Source organism: Pseudopodoces humilis, chromosome 4, assembly GCF_049639895.1.
Source record: "Pseudopodoces humilis isolate 2021_Gansu_Grassland_sample_001 chromosome 4, ASM4963989v1, whole genome shotgun sequence".
NCBI classification, from domain to species: domain Eukaryota; kingdom Metazoa; phylum Chordata; class Aves; order Passeriformes; family Paridae; genus Pseudopodoces; species Pseudopodoces humilis.
Genome location: NC_142203.1, coordinates 66923438 through 66940907, shown reverse-complemented (window position 1 = coordinate 66940907; position 17470 = coordinate 66923438). Strand labels below are relative to the sequence as shown.

At 43.9% G+C, this 17470-nt stretch overlaps 1 protein-coding gene across 3 annotated transcripts in view; it reads right to left on the bottom strand.

Moving 5' to 3' along the window:
- NPR3 (natriuretic peptide receptor 3) overlaps positions 1 to 17470 on the bottom strand; it is a 45398-nt gene extending 27928 nt beyond the window's left edge. Inside the window, exons 1-3 of one of the 3 annotated variants that reach the window (XM_088054578.1) lie at positions 16479 to 17470; positions 11757 to 11879; positions 8037 to 8203 (exon numbers count right to left, since the gene is read on the bottom strand). In XM_088054578.1, the coding sequence (XP_087910704.1) occupies positions 8037 to 8203; positions 11757 to 11879; positions 16479 to 17181 (993 nt within the window). In that variant the 5' untranslated portion in view covers positions 17182 to 17470. The remainder of the gene's footprint in view (positions 1 to 8036; positions 8204 to 11756; positions 11880 to 16478) is intronic. The other 2 variants (XM_088054577.1, XM_005527990.3) reach the window with 2 other exon arrangements.

Genomic DNA, 17470 nt, shown 5'->3' with positions numbered 1-17470 from the left:
AGACCTTGGGAACCTCTGGGCTGGGAGTAAATAATTTGCTAGGAGAGATCACCTGAGGCTGTGGTTGCCATGACAAATGATCCTTTTATTAAATACCATGGTAAATGGGCATATGAACTTGCAAACTTTAATGGCATGGAACTAATGCAAACCCTCAGGCTGCTTAGTCATGCTTCCATTCCAAATGATTTAAAATTTAACTATTTGGTTTTGCTATTTTCTTTCAGATATCTGATCTTTCAGGGTATCTGATGAAAGGTGTTCAGCTGGCTGATTAACCATCCCTTTGCTGGCATCCCTGCAAGGATCCCATTAGCACAGAAGAGGTACAACAGCTGTCTCAGCAAATATTTGTCTGTACCTGTCAGCAACCAGTAAGGTTCCAGCTGCACACCTGAAACACATTCTCCCACTCTTCAGCAGCAGCATGGTAGTTAAAACCTCTCAATCTGAGGATTTGCACCCACTCAAAGAAACTAAAACCTCACGCTTGTAGCTGCTTGCCTCCGCATTTACTGTCTGATCCCCAAGATCCTCCTTGGTTTTGCTCTATAAGGTATTTTGCAGTCCGCAGGCTGAGGGGCTAACTGGATGTATTGTACACAGGCATTTCCCATCAAATGTAAATGCCCTGCTCAGTGAATGTCACCTTGTTCCCAGCCACGGAGCAAAGGGCGTCCTCACCTACCCTCCTCCCATTGTCGCGTGCCCCTTTCTCATGCCCCTCTTATTCATTTCCTCTGGGACAGAGACGCTCCTTGTCTTTTCAATACACTTTGATATATTAGTTCTTTTTAGAGTGGGCTAGACCTTTTCATTTTTGTCCCAGACTTCTCTCCCTAATGAAAAAAGTATCTACTAAAGAGAGAAGGAAAGTTTTGAGTATCCTCCTGTGGGTTCCTATGCCTCCTTGCATACACAAGAACACCATTGCATTTATTCACACAGCCCACTCTCACAGGATGATTACATTACCCCTTCTGCACTAGCAAAATTGCTAAATATACCCTGAAAAAAGAATAAAAAATTCAGAGCTGGCACATTGTACATTGACCTTTTCTTACAGCCCAATGGAGTGGAGTGCACCCAAGCCCTGCTGCCTGTCTTGGCTCTGCCAACACTCATACACCAGGGTGACCTGACTCACCCATGGGACTGGCCTGCCCTTCTATTAGGATTTCTTTTCCCTCTGGAGAATGGAGCCTTTCCCAGAGCTATGTTCACCTTAACCTCTGAGCACTCAGCCATATGAAATGAATGTGCTGACACAGCAGGAGATCTCAGACTCGAGGTGTTACTGATTGCCACTTACACTGGTTTTGCAGAAGACTTGTCACTTGTGAGTATCACAAAGTGAGACCCTGCCCTGCTGTCGTTCAGAATCACTTACACCATACCAATACCCCAAATGAGTGCAAGAAAGTTTTCCTGGACCCCCTTCAGTGTGGAGGCAACAGCTCTTCTGCTCTGGTGCTCTCAAACAAGGAATTCAAGACATTTCTGGCATTGAAGAATTGTTCTCCATTTACATCCCTAAAGAAAACAAAGCACGGCTCCCTCCCCACACCTCCTGCATCATAATCAAACTCTCTGATTAAACTGCTTGGCTCAGAGAGAACTCAAACACTGTGACCACAGTGTGGAAGTACCAGCCAGCACAGGTGAAGTGAACCCTCCACAGCACCCAAGGTGCTGAGGCTGGAGCATCCAATCAGACATCCAGCAAGTGCAAAACAGCTTCCAGCTGCCTGCCCAGGAGCCTGCTGCTGGCTGCAACACCATCCTGACATGGGACAGACTCTCCCAAACCTCCTCTTCATGCCCTGTTGAGCTGAACATTCTTTAAGTAAATAAGGAAACTTCCAACTCAGTATTATTTTCATGAGATACCCAGAGGACAAGATTCACAGAAAAAGGCAGTGGCTGCTAAAAAGTCTGTTAAGCAAAGGTATTTAATTTTTCAAGTGACATTTTATGCAAAATGAGATGGAGAGTCTACCTTTTCCTTCATTCAGAGCCCAAAATGAGGACATTCTACACCAGTGTCAAAAATCCTACAAATTTACATTAAAACAATACCTCAGTGGGACAAATTGGCTTTTGGTTTACTTGCAATGCAAATGGCATGGCACTAAAACCAGAAACAGGCTATGAATTTTGCAGGAGGACATCTTTTTCACACTTTATTAGCAGAAAATAAGGTATATTTCTAGCAAGTACTTCAAAGAGGGCCTTACCCATAAATTTCAGAGTGCCTGTTCAGTAAAGTGAAATGAGAATATCTGTGAAATCCAAGTGAAAACATGGGGCTATGGAAAATATACAACATATCCACTAAGATCAACTCGAAACTTTTACATTCCCAAAAAGTTCAGATGTTACTATTTCCAGATATACATACAGTTTTACACTATCTCCTCCATGGTTTAAGACAGCTTCAAAAATATGCTTAGATAGACTAGAAAAACTAAACAAATCCACTGGAAAAGAGATGAATAATTTCTTTCTTTTACTGTCTTTTATGACATCTGTTACTGGAAAATAACTTACTATTCTACTGTAGTTTTGCCTAAGACCCTGATGTGGATGACACTGGTCTTTCATACCACTGAGAAAGCATTAACTTCAGGGGGAAAAAAAAAAGTCTGCTGTATTCACCAAATTTAGGAGTCCACAGGTCAATACTTCTCTTACAGAAAATAAAGACACTTTCATTAATTCCAAGGGGTGAAGGGTTGTTCGTGAAAATCTTAAATATGTTTTACTAATAGAATTCATCTTGTTAATAAGCTGGCATGTGAAACCATTTTTTCCGGCTGCTGAAAGCAGCTTGTGGTTTGCTTTTATTCTTTCAAACACAATTAGCAAAGCACTCCAGCAGCTGAATAGACCCATTCATTTGAACAAATTATCCCTTGGCAGAGCTTGGGGGCTCTTTCTTTTTATTTTTTTTTCCCCTAAATCTCCTCAAAACTCTCTCCCATCCTTATGCAGTCAGAAGACACAAAAGACTGCCTGACATTAATCTCGCCTGCCTGTGCCTGAGAAAAGACAAGTGAGAAGGACATTGCTGAATAAGTTACATTTTCAGCATCACAGCTACAAGACTGAATTGCTCACTTCTCCCAGCCTTATCTTAGCTGATGTGCAATCCTAATTAAAAGGCTGACGTAAGGAATGCACTCAGGGAAGAGTCTGGCATGGATGTTATGAAGGAGATGATAAACTTTATGAGCACAGCTACCTCCCATGAAGCTTTTGTAGTTAACTGTTGGAAGTAAAAAGGTTGCTTTTGAGTGCACCATTTCTACTTTCAGAGGGCTGAAAATGTTAAATAAAACAGAGTTCCCCCTTCTAATAGGGAGTAGCATCTTGCTGATCTAATCAATCTACATAGCTCATTCTTTCACTGAGATAACTTTACTGTCAAAGCTCCAGTTCCCTTCTCCCAGTGCTCATTTTCAGGGTGAAAAAGGCTGTGGGTAGGGAAAAACCCATGCATCCACCTTGTGAACAATGCTGTCATGTAGTCAACACAGCAGAAATATTTGTTTAATTAGTTATACTTTCAGCTTTTAAATGAGAAGAAAAAACAAGTTATGGGTGGTCTGTAACCTCAGAAGAGCAAATATTCCTGGCTGTAAAATCATCTAAGCTCAGAATACTGGGTTGGACATAAAAAAAGCATTTATTGAATCCTGTGCCTGAGTCAGGAACAGAAGGTGCATTAAGAACTTCCAAACTGCACCCTACCACCAATTCATTAAGTGTTCAGCATTATTTAATAAAAATGGCTTATGCATATACTTCAACTGAAACACTGTTTATTCATAAACATTTTTAACTACAGTATGTGTTGGGAATTATTCACACACCCATTTAGAGACAGTTTTACATTCTTCCTTCAAGTAATTGCATGCAATTCCCACTGCTGTCTGCCTCAACTAGGCTATAGGTCTGCAAGCAGAGCTTGCCTGTATTTTGCAATTAAACCAAGGATGTTAGTTGGTTTATAGAGCACAGGACTCTCTGCTGTTAATGCCTTGTTAATGCATTAACATTACAAAAGTAAGAAAACTGACACCATTTGTATAAAAGCATTAAAGTGATTCTACTGCATGCCTGAAACCCAAATCTGATTAGATTTCTGAAAAAATTCCTCCTTTTTTGCTTATTTTATTAGAGAAGTCGATCTTCAGGTAGGCACAGTAAAAGAAAGGTAGGCTCTCTACAAAACTACACCATGTTTCCTGAAAAAGCATGAGACACTTGAATGCTAAAATGATGGCTGAGCAGATTTATTGCTTCACCCCACAGTTCTTTGTGTCACATTAACATGACAGTAACTGCTTTCACACTCAGACTGGTGAACAAAACAAACTAACAATATTTGCTAATGCACTTGGGAGGCTGCAGCAATGGGACTTTGCAATGGGACATTGCAGACAGGGAACATCACCACTGCCCCATGCTGTGCAACCTAAATATTTCTAAGATGCTATCTCAGAACCTCTCTGCCACTCTTATTTTCAATGCTGTCTAGTTAAAAGGAGCTTAAGGAAGCTTTTTACTTCACAAGAGAGATTCCTGGAGAAATTGTCTTTCCCACTCTTTCCTGCTCCCTCACAAGGTACAGGTTCTTCCACCCTCCCCATTTCCAAAGCATAACACCCATGCAGAAACCACAGAAACTTCTGAGCTGGGAAAGACATACCCAAAACACGTTTTTCTCTTTTCTGTGTGATTTCACAGCTGGAGATGAAGACAGCCAACACTCTTTGACCTGTTACTCCTCCAAGGGCTGTATGTGTTCTGCATCTGGCGGTGGGACAGCTGCTGCTTTAGGACTTTGCCCTTTCTGTCTCCCTTATCTTTCCTCATGTCATCTGCTTATTTTCCATTTTTATGATACTCTTTTTTGGTAGATAATAATGCCTTTAGGATTAGCGCTGGCAAGAGGCCAGGACAAAATGGCAGCACTAATGACTTTTGCTGAGTTAGGGTCACTGTGAGATAATTTAGACCATGGGCCTGGGGCCCCATTTTCCCATGACATTGGAAAAATCCACACAGAAAAGCAGACACACTGAATGCTTCGAATCCAAACCTCCCTAAGCATCTCCTCTTGGGACACAGCTTGCAGAAAAGAATGAGAACTATATTTCAACACCCATGGATATGACTTGAGATGGTCTGTACTATTGACTATCTTTCTACATAGTTTTTGTTTTCAGGAGCAGAATTCAGCAGAGCAAAATCCATCTCTGCCACTTCCCACCCACTCAGCTCCAGGACTTCTCCTTCCCTGTCTTTCCTTGGAGGACACAGCTTTGCCTAATGCATATCCAGGCCACTTTTTTCCCATGCTGCCAAAGAAAGCACACTTAATGGGTGCCCACTACCCAGAAATTTTTTAGAGGGGAAGGAATGTGCCTTCAATCTATCTTTATTTTTCCCCATTAGCTTTCAGAATATTTTTTTTTTCTTAATCCTGAAGACTGCACCAAAATGTTTCTCCCAACTAGGGCAGTAGGACAATCAGTTAAGGAAATATGATGCATCTCTTTCCCATTGTCTGAAGTGGGGAAATGTATAATTCATCATAAACAATGCAAAACAAATCAGAAAGTTAAACTTCACACACTGTTAATGAAGAAACACAGCTATGCTTTTTTTTGCTATACTCAAACAGAAACTAATTCTGGTAGAGACATTTTATTTTACCATTGTTAGAAGGCCGTGAAAAAGCAGGTAGGGGAGGCTCTGCTGAGGTCTGCTTTTGTTAAGTTAAGGTATTCCATCTAATACCAGGATACTTTGCATTTGAAACCAAACCTCCCTCCTCCGTAGCCATGACCTGCATCTCCTCTACAGACAGCTCCAGATCCCAATGGCCTCCACCACGGAGAAGCCTGTGAGCCAAGGGCTGATGCTTCAGATGGCAGGAACCTGCAGTAGGTGCACAGAGATCACAAGATGTTCTCTATGTCCCTGCATAGATTGGGAAGCAAAAAGAAAGCCGAGTGGGAAAGGAAAAACAAGAAGAGGAGTAGGAGAACCAGCAGCAGGAGGGGGCATATGCACCTTGCCTGACCCTAGCAAAGACTCAAGGTTTTGTGTGAAGGAGTGCTTGGAACAATCTGAGGGACTCTAGATCACAGATGGAAATGGGGCACAGGGAGAGGCAGCCCTCAGAGCCAGGCAGAAGAAAATCAAAGATGGCAGTGAGCCAGCCCCCATTGCTGCCCCAGGACAGCCACAAGCACTGACAGCACACACAGCAGCCATGGGGTGAAGAACGACAGCACAGGACTTCAGGCAGTGGGTGTGCAGCTGTGAGGGAATCTCCCCAGCAAACACATTAGCCTTCAAAATCTCCCCCATGACGGCACATGAGGAATTTGCTCTCTCCTAGATACAATTCTGGCTGACAGAACAGGACTTGTATCAATGCAGCCTCAATCAACACTTCACAGGGTTTGCAGTGGATTGCCACCCTGAAGAAGAGAAAAGCATCCTCTTGCCTGCCTCTAAACTGCCCGCAGACAGCACCCTGAGCTCTCAGCAGTATAAGGCTTTTCTTAGCTAGGGCAATGTCACACTGCTCAGACTGGAAAAAAAGCCACAGTACTGAAGCCTTATATAAATATATATATAAAATACTTAAGTATTTAAAATCACATTTTTTACCAACCACAACCAAAGACACATAGCAGGTTTTCAAAGGACCTAGCTTGCTAAGTGACATCTGCAAATGGACACAAAGAGAAAAGGGAGGAACAGCACAAATTAAAGTCCCATGGCCTTCTTCAGAAACTCATTTAGCAGGTTCTTCAGACTGTAGCCTCTGTACCTTGAAATTGTGAAGTGGCAGCTCTTCAACATGCCAACAAAAGACTATGATTAGATTTTGAAAGTATCACAGGAATAATATATACCACTTGTTGTGATTCAAATTTAAAAATTTAGATAAAATATTTCAATAAAATACATTCAAGTTCTAAGAAGAAGGAATTTTCTAAAGGTAGCCAGTTACACAATAAACCACAGGTAAGGTTATTCATTCTTTAACACTATATTCAAGCCCAAGCTGATGAACTAAAAATGGACACAATGCTTAAAGCAAAGGCATGAGATGGAAGCCTAAGTGGAAACTGGAAAATTAAGGGTTTAGGCTGCTTTCTTGAGTTTCATCCTCTCATTTTCTACAGCTAAAGGACTGACCAAATTCTCCTCGAGCCTCTTTTCTCAAGGCTGCACCATGGAAAAGGCTGACTGCCCAGGAAGTACTTGTATCAGCATGCAAAAATCCCTGCAGGTACATGCTATACATTCTTGCTTCCACAGATGACTTTTCTATGAAAATGCCTAAATAACTAACTTAGCAGTAGCTCAAAAGCAGATGCCTTTATTTCTTTTTTTCAGTTATTTTCCTCATACATTTTGAGGGGTTAAAAAAAGGCATAGTTTCCCATGTCCACCTGTGAAAGATAGTGGTGTTCCCAAGGCTTAAAGCAACTGGCAAGGACTCTGTTGATATTTTAGACCGTTCAAAATAAAAAACAGCAACTACTTAAATGTGCTTCATTGAGAAATAAGACTACTTTTCTCATTCACACAGGAATGACTTCATTGCATGCAATACAGATAGTGTAACTTTCTGAGACTGGATTCTAAAAAAAAAAAATAATTATTGGGAGAAAACAAAAAGGAAGGAAGAATTTCTTTGCCTGTTAAGAAGACTTATCAGTGGTAGGGTGAGAGACTTGCCTTCGCCCAACCTTTCTGCTGATGAACTAGGAGATGAGCAAAGGACAATTGGTCATGGATGCTGGTGCACAGATACAGTGCACTTAGACCAAGTCTATCCTTGTAATTTGCATTATACATCCCCCCCCCCAAAAAAATAATTATATGTGCAACAGCATAGTTTTGCAACTGATTCTGTCCTGATAAGGTCTCACTACCACTTCTGCATTAATTAGGAGCATGTTTTTGAAGAAACTATGATCTGAAGACTATCATCAAGTACTTACATAGTCATCTTCATGAAGACCTTGCTTCTGAACAGAACTCTTCACCTCCAGGGAAAAATTCTCAAACTCAGGCTTCACAGTCCTCAGCAGAGTGACAGTCTGGAGGTATGAATATGCTTTCTTGGCTTCAAGGTCATGTTTGTCTCCTCTTCTCCAAGAGCCATTTCCTAAAGAGGGAAACAAGCATGTTTCCAAACTAGGTACCATTATGGGATTCCTTTTTCCACCCCAAAGTCCCCTTCTCTGATCTGATGTGGAGAGATAGAAAGTACAAAGGAAAACAGACCTTTCTTCAAGGTGTGCAGGAAACCAGGCAGCACAGAATAGCTAAGAAATAAATATGCAAACCAAAGGACAACTTTCTCCCATGCTGTGTTTGCTTATTTTAAAAGAGTGGAATAAATCCTAAGTGTGAGATGGCATCTTGGAGCCAAACATATATACAAGATCTCAAATGCAGAGATATTTAAGTTAGAAGAAGTGAGAGAAGATTCAAGTACAAAGCTTTTGTTACACATCACTCCTCTTGGACAGTCAGAAAGGCACCAGTAGTCAAGAGCATGATCATCACCCTGAATGGGAGGCTCTCCCGCTGCAGTCAAGTACAAAACCACGTGTGCCATAGCTGCCAGATTAGCCTGCTTTTAATGGGAGAGGAATACATTGAAATAAAATGGAATACTGTGCCTACGCTGTATTTACATGTGTTTTGTGTCACAGCAAGAGAACAATTTAACTTAGGCCATCAGTAAAGAAACCACATTTTTAAAAAGCAAGGTAGCTGACTGGTTGTTTATTAGCAAAGAAATCCTTCTGACAAACAGACCCTGAGATCCTGATCCAAAGCTTCAGGAGGTCAGTAGAAAGGTTCATATTGTTCTGGAGCAGGTTTTGTGATATTTGATGTAAATGATAACTAAAAAAGGCTAGAGGGAACAGTGGTAGCCCTAAGCAGTGAGCCTTTAAATGCTTACAAGTAATTAAAACCTAGACAGTCTTTATTTTTCGAACAACAGCAACAAATCCCATTACAGCTAAATGAGCCAAGACAAAACTAATGCTAAATTCCCAAGGTGACCTGGAGGCACACAGGAACCTGCAATCAGAGATGATGTAGTTATTTTGCTCGGGTTGAGGACCACAGCGTCATTTGGACCAAGAGAAGCAAGTTGTAGAGATAGGAGTACAGGTAAAAAACCCATTGTTCCCCTTGCACAGTGCTTCCCAGCTGCATCATGCAGCTGAAAGAACAAACTCTTGGACCTGAAGGAGGTAAATAGAGCATGTTTTTGTTATCTCAGCACTGTTGGTGGGACTTAACTGGAGACTTACTCTCCTCAGAAAGCACAAGGGAAGGAGTAAAGGCCCTACACTTTTCTGGGGAATAAGCCCTTTTTCCTGCAGGTCCAGGGAAGTTCCTGTCAGCTCCTGCACAGGACAGGAGACACAGGAGCACCTAAGCTTTTTTACCTCTCTTGTCCACTCCAGGAAAGCCTTATTTACCAAGCCCAGCACCGCCTAGGACTGTAAACTTTAGACACACCATGAGCTTTGCTATTTTTTTTTAAGTGATTAAAATTTTTTAGGAAGGAGCTCCAGATTCATATGCCTTCATTGAGGGATTTATTTCCCAATACAAGGTCAAAATCACTTACACAGAACCCTATTCATCACACCCAATGGAGACACTGGATAGCAGCTAATATCCCACTGTCTGGTTTTTCCACTCTTCCCTCCATTGCCTGCACCCATCCTCTTTGTTGCTTTCAAAGAGAAAGAAATGCACATCTGGCAATTGTAAGCAAGCACATCTTGCTACCTTCCCCAAAAGAGAGTAGAAGCCTTGCAGAAGCCTGTAAGCTGAACGGTTTCTGCCCCAGCTTTGCATTTGCAAATGGAAATAGTTAAAAAGCAGGATATTATAGACATAAAAAAAGAAATCAAAGAAAAAGAGGTAGTGCAAGTAGAATATAATTTTCTATCTTTGACACTATACATGTTCCTTCTTTAAATCCAGACACTGTGACTGGGGTAGGTTCACTTGCATAACAGCGTTCCTAGAATAATTTACATATTTAAATTCCTTCATGGATTATTTTGCAGGAGGTCATCTTGTTACAATACTTGTGTACAATTATTGCAGTCTTGGCATTTAATAAGCCTGTTCTTCTGAAAAATTAGAAATATTCAGAACAGAGGGCAACAGCAAACTGCAATAAAGTCATCTAAACACAGAGGCAGTGCCAATTGCCCAATCACACCCACTCTTAAGTTTTATATAGTACAAAATCTAAGGCACTGGGAACAATGATTTTTGGGGGAATTTCCCTACACTTCTCCTGTGTTTGTTTTTCACATGCAATGGCCATCTGCACAAAAGTCAGGTTCTGATGAACAGTCATTTCACTCTACATGGGAAACACATCCACAAGCAGAAAAACAGATTTAAAACAAATGTCAGGAAATGATACATTCTAACTACACTACCCAAGAAATCGAACAGTTTTCATTAATCTCTCAGAAAAGCTACAAGAAGACTGGGCTCCTGTGATAAAAAAGAAAGGTGGTAATGAGTCTCCCACATTGGCTTTGATCCTGATCTTCAACTTCATGTTTTGGATATTTGAGTGATTTCCTTCTTACTTGGCAAAATTTGGCATCCTTTAGCTAATCTTGATTTATGTAGCAGAAGCTATACTTCTGTACATATCTAAATCTCTGAATTTATACAGTTATATACCTTCATTATACAAAGTGTTACACAGCACTGTTTACAGTGAAATTTTTTAATTCAACTGTTTCTGTTGGTCAACCTTTACAGCTTAAAGAAAGTAAACCTCCACACTTTGCCTTTTTTCTCAACTTTCACTTGGTTTTTAACTTAAAATTAATTTGTTATTGTAGTGGATTAGTTAAAGCAGTCTGCATGGAGGAAATTATTTTCTCTACATCTGCAAAAGAACCTGCTCCTTTTAAGAGCCATGTTATACTTCACCAAAACCTGCCCCAGTTTCAGCCATCTGATGTTTGATGTCAGCAAACACATTTCTCTGATATTACTTTGAATTTAAGTGAGACAGCTGCACCAGCTGAGAGCAGGTATAGTCTGCTCTAGAGACTTTGGACTGCCCATGTCCCATCCAGTGCTTCCCCTTTAACACAGCATGGCTGAAAATTTTTGCAGACAGTGAGTCTCTGATCAAAAGCTAGATAAATTAGACTCGTAGATGTCCCAGCACAGAGAAGATTTCTGGAGACCCAAACCTTGCAACTGCCCACAATGCTGGCCATTGCTAATTACTCCTTGCAGCCATCTACTCAGCCCACAGGTCATCAGGTGGCCAGGAATGCCCCTGCCCTGAGAGCTGCCAGTCACAAGGCTGGGGATGGTGTAAGTCACCTAGACCAGAGCACACACACTGCAGAATAGGGTACCCACACCATAACCAGCATCTCTGTCTGGCACTACTTCCCCAAAAAGTAATTAAATAAGTAATTGCTGTAGCATATTTGTCATCTTGTGACCCACCCAGTAGCAAGCCACAAGGTCTGTTTTATTTCCTGCAATACCATAGCCCAAGTGGAAGAAAACTGCAACAACAGGGAGAGACGGTGGTGTTTTCTGGGACTCAGTGCTGCGTGTTTTGAGGCTAACAAATCTAAAAATACTACCAAGCTTACAAAAGACTTTGCAACACACTTGGGCAAGAAAAACATTACCATATGATGAGCTGTTGAAGAGTTCAATATTGAAGAAAGCATAGTCCCCGTTGGTCATTCCTTGCCGATGAGCAGCCAACATGATGTTCCTGATAGTGTCACCACTGGCACACATGATTACAACTGGAAGAGAATGAGAAACATAGATAAGAAGCAGCTCAAAAACTTCAGAGAACAGCCTGTGAAGCAAGAATGCTGCCAGAGACAGTGACCCCAGCTGTCCTCCCAGTTTTGCAACAAACATGAAAACACAGATTGCAAACAAAGCTGATTTCTCAAAGAGCTGACAAGACAGGTATTGAACACAGAGAGGCTTCCTCTTTCCTTGTCTCCTCTGAAGGTAATTAAATAGAGCCTGTGTGTGATCTGATTTTTTTACCCTTGCAAAATGCAGTAAGTTCTGGCTCCAAATTTCTTTAGCTGCATGTATTTGTAGACTAGACCACAATCACAAGCTTCTTTTGTTACTTCTAAGTGGACATAAGACAAAGATGGAGATACCATACCTTACCATTTCAATTTCTATTCCATTGAACAGTTTGATGTAGACTGAACTTCCCTACACCTCAGTTACCTAATATTTAGGTATCTGGCCTAGATTTTGCTGTCTCTCTGTACTTAAGAGAGAGCAGCACCTGTGCAGCAGGGACAGTGGTATGAATCTTTCCAGAACGCGACTCCCTCTTCAGAGACCATACAACAATCCTAGGCAACAACTTGTGATGGGATGCTTAATGTTAATAAATGGAAAAACTGAGCACCCTTTTATAAGCATGAAGATTAAAGGTGGGTACAAACACTACAGAGCCCCATTTATCATGGGCCAGTAGCTAAGCAGAGGCTCTGCTGCCACAATGAGACCTACAAGCCCTGTGTGGGCACTGTGACCCCCACTGTGATGACCATGGTTGGTAGGTCTCCCCTCTGATCTGCTGGGCAGGGGGACTACTGCCCTTGCTACTCCTTCCTTTTGCAAAAGGTGAGGTCTTCAACAATGGGAAGAGAGCTCCCACACAGAGTGAGGTATACTACAAGATTTTACACGGTTTCACAGGACTACAGGTACAAAGATCCTAATATCAGAGGGAGGAGCAAAGTACTTTACAAGTGTGTGTTTTGGGACTGCATCCTACAGCAGAGGCAGAGCCTAACAGAGCCTGTTAGGACAGCGATTCAAAACCAACCGCATGCACATTTCCAAGAACGCCGTCACACATGGCAGGACTCAAAAGCTACAATAATGTATGCAAATATTTTCAACCCAACAATAAAAATGAATCAAAACCGCATTCAGGTCTTCTGGGTAGAAGTGTTTTCTATTATAAGAAATGAAAACGCCAAACAGGCCAAATCTTTTCGCACACAATGAATCTTCTCCCATCGGCTCTCTGGTTGGATGCCATCACAGGCATAAACCTCCAGATGTGCTGCTGGGGTGAGTCATGTTCAGTACAACCCCATGCTTCAGAATTATACCATGCATAGCTCTGTCCTACCGATTATGGCAGAGAAATATAATAATTTCCAGAGCAACAGAGCAAGACATACTTCATGACCATTGTGAAGTATATTAGCATGAAGGAAAATGAACAAGAAAAAAAATTTCTTACAGTAAAATTTGGACTAAATATTTTCCAGATGCACATCAGGAATGAATTTGTCTCACTGTTCTTAATTTCAATATAGGTGAGAGATTTCCTTCTGAAATGTTTCCTTGCTGCCCTCCCAATTCTTCCTTGACTTTGCCTTTGTAATTCACTTCTATCGTAAAACTGTAATCTGTAGATGGAATCAAAGGGATTCCCACAACACCAATAAAAGACATTGAGCAAAAGAAATAAAAGAAAGAGTGTGTGGGGAACTACTTTAAAATACATTAAACTGTCTTTTGTAAGCCTCTAAAGGAATGTAAGGGAAGTAATATTAACTATTTGGAAGGGGTTTCTAACCCAGCAGGAAAGAAAAAATTATATATCTCAATATTCTGAAGCAAATAAGCTATGGATATGTTTCTCACAATCTTTCAAAAATGTAAATTATATATTTAATCTGCATCTGTACCTTACCATTGTGTATGTACAAATGTGTACGTGCAAACCCATACAAAATGTTCTCCCTCGACCATAATACACACAGACCACAGTAATTCTAATACTAATATGCCATATTTATTGACTAGGATTGTTGACTCATCCAGAAAAGAGTTTAGTTTAATTCCAGTTTAAAGGAATAGGCATTCCCTTTGCTACACACATCCTTTGGACTATGTGCATATACATTTAAGCACAGACCTGCATTTGTGAACCTTACAGTAAACCTGAGCCTACAACATGAACTCTGCAGCAGGCTTACCTAAGCCTATAAGGAAGCTTGAACTACTAATCAAACTAATTGCAGACAAGCACTTAACTTTTGTTATCATATTCTTCATCATCATTTTTTTGTGGCTCCAAGACTTCAACCATTTCACATGGCTCCAGGGACTGAACACACAGTCCCTGGTACACAGAGGTGAATGGCTGAGTGTGCCTCTTCCTCCCAAGGCATCTGAGAGCTCAGTGCAAACCCCAGCCAGCAGCAACCTAACCCCTGGGGCCAGCCTCTGTCCTGCTTCCCACAGGACAGCTGGTGGGGCATTTTCTGTCCCAGCTCTGGGAGAGTTTTAAGCAAGAATCCTGTATCTGCTTGAAAGCCCACTCCCAGGCAGGGAGTTCAGTGAAGGCTGATCACTCAGGTGGGAGCCCAAACAGCAGCAGCCTCTGAAAAGTAGAAAAGGTGAGGGCTTAGAGCCAAGGACAGCATCACAGCAGGTGTATCACAGGAGTAGTTAAAAACTGGAAACCAACCAAGCAAAAACATTTCTAAAAAATGCACTGGACAGTGTGCTGTTGCACACAAGTCCTGCTGTTCTGCCAGGGGATCTCCAGTGAGTCCCCAGGACAAATAAAGACCTGACTGATCTTCAGACCTCATCTGGTGCACCCTCCACATGGTGTAGAACTCTTAAAATATTGTGGTAACCTGAAAGATGCCATGAGCAGCAGGGCCAAAGGAATCTGCCAGGTGAGTCCTGCAGTCAGTCTTCATGGTCAGAAAGGCACAAGTGGAAGCTGGAGGGTCCCACTTGAGTGGCAGGAGTCAGAGGACAAATGAAGAGGTGAGATGGAAGGAGGGACCCCACAGGGCACAATGTGGAGAAAGAAGAGGGCTGCTTCTGTTCAGTCATTTGCAAGCTGCAAGAATTGTGAAAGATCAAACGTCTCAGCTCAGCGAAGCATTTCAGACCAGGCTGAAAGCAAGCTCTCTTCCCTGACTGTCAGCATGGTGTGAAGAGTGGTGCTGGGGTGAACACTTGTCTTTTCCTGCTGTAAGCATGCTGTAATACTCTCAGCATCAGGAAAGCCGCACAAACACACTTGACAAGCATCTTTCCCCACACTGTGGTTTCCTCCAGCACTGACACATTTATTTCTCTCCATTCATTCTATTTCCCCAAATGGTGCTTAAAAAGAAAGCTCTGTTTTAAGCACCTGCTTCAGTGAATAGGGAATTAAAAAGCCCTATACTGCTATACTGTATACCTAGACCTCAGTTACCTCACACATTCTGGCACACTGATGATTTCACAGCAGTGTAACATCAGCAGTGCAAGGCTGCTCCATCCACAGCCTACACCACCATAATACCAGTTCTGCCTGCCACACACAGAATATCATTATCTGCCCAATTGTGACGCTATTTTAACACTTTACAACAAGATATGTAAGAATTGTACAAAGGGCTTTGTACATCCACAGCTTTCTTGGAAAATATCTAAGGACTTTAACTTCACCCTGAACTTCACTCCTGGAACACATATTTTTTCTTTTTTTTTCTTTTTTTTTTTTTTTTTTTTTTAGCATAATTTACTGGGGAAGCCTGTGGCTGGTCAAACCCTATAACAGAAAAAGTGCTTCTGATAAGCCCATAAATACATCCACACATTACTAGGCAAGATCTCACTTTAAAGCACATCCAAGCACAAAACTGCACATTCCAAAGCATTTTAATTTGCTGCTCCACGATGAAAAGTCAGTTTCTCCAGCCCAGACATGACTGTCCCAGATGTTTTACAAGCCATTTATCTCCACGGTGTCTAGCTAACTGTTAGTGACAATGTCATGCACTCAGGTGTTTCACATGCACACATCCCCTGAAATTACCGTTTCCTCTAAAAGCATCTGTTATTTACGAGGCACTCGACGGGGCTCCCAATGGCAGAAGACGCGAAAAGGTCTCCCGCTGCAAGACACAGCGGGGTGAGAGGGAAACACTCTTGTTTAGTCCTTGAGCTTACAGTGTCACTGCAAAAATCTCAGCGAGTAAGCAACAGATTTGCTGCCCTGCAGACGTGGATAATTTTGGGTAAAGCAGACCGCCAGCAGAAAGCTGATTTCTTACCATGCCACAAAGCCCTCCTAGGGTAGTCCCCGAGGGCAAACCGCTCACTACGCAGTCGGGAGCCAAACTCTACCTCTGCGGGCAGAGCTTTCACTCCGGGCTGCTGTTCCCATCCGTCGGGGGACGCCTGGCCCAGGGCTGCCGTCGCAGCACCGCAGCGGGTTTCCCCTCGGGCGGGGACGAGCCATGGCTCTTCCCCTGCCGCAGGTCCTTCCCTCCGTGGGATTCCCACCGCCCCAGCCGCCACCGAGGAGCCCGGCCGGGCACTCCGCCGCCACTCACCCCTCTCGCCCGTCTGGAGGGCGCGGACGACGTCGTCGATGTCGAGGTGCCGGCTGGTCTCGTCGAAGCTGTGCACGGCCATGTGGAAGGCCTCCTCCTGGAAGACCACATGGACGCCCTCCATGGCGAAGTAGCAGCTGCGCTCGGGGTTGCTGTCGCTGTAGAGCAGCGTGGCCCGGTTCCACTGGTGGTGGCGGAAGAGGGCCAGACGCATCTCTCCCATCTTGGCGTAGGCGGGCGCGACGCGGGTGAGGTGCGAGTACTCGCCGCCCTTGGCGCCGAAGCCGGCGGGCAGCGCGCCCGCCGGCAGCACCGGCACGTCCCAGTGCGCGGCCAGCCGCCCCCCCGGCGCCGCCGCGTACTCGCACACCGGCCCCAGCAGCAGGTCGGGGCGGCGGCGCTGCAGGGCTACCATGTCCACCAGGCTGAACAGGGCGCGGTTGCCGCACGCCGAGTCCTCGTAGGTGAGCTGGAAGGCGTAGCCGGGCGGCAGACCCGCGCCGCTCTCCCGCAGGCCCCGCACCGCGTACTCGATGGCCGGCCGCACCCGCCCCAGCGAGAAGAGGTAGGCGTCGTCCTGCGGCAGCAGTACCAGCACCCGGATCAGCTTCTCCTCCTCCTCCTCCTCCGCGCCCGCGGGGCCGCCGCCCAGCGCCGCCCGCGCCGCCAGCACGCAGCAGAGGCTGAGCAGCCAGGGCGGCATCGCGCCCGCCCCCCCGGAGACGCCCGAGCTCCGGCAAACTTTTCGCCCCCCCTTTCCCCGCCCGCCTCGAAATTGTTCGGTCGTGCTTTATTTCTCAGGTGTTTGGCGGATTCACAACCTGCCCCTCCCCACCCCGCCTGCGGGTCACGGACGGAGCATCTCGGCTCTGCTTTTCTCGTTCTCTTATAGATGGACGGCTATTACTATGATCACTTTCCCCCCCACGCCGGATCCCCCCGCGGGGCTGCCGGGCTGCGCCCTCCCCGCTTAAGTAGCGCGGGAGCGGTGG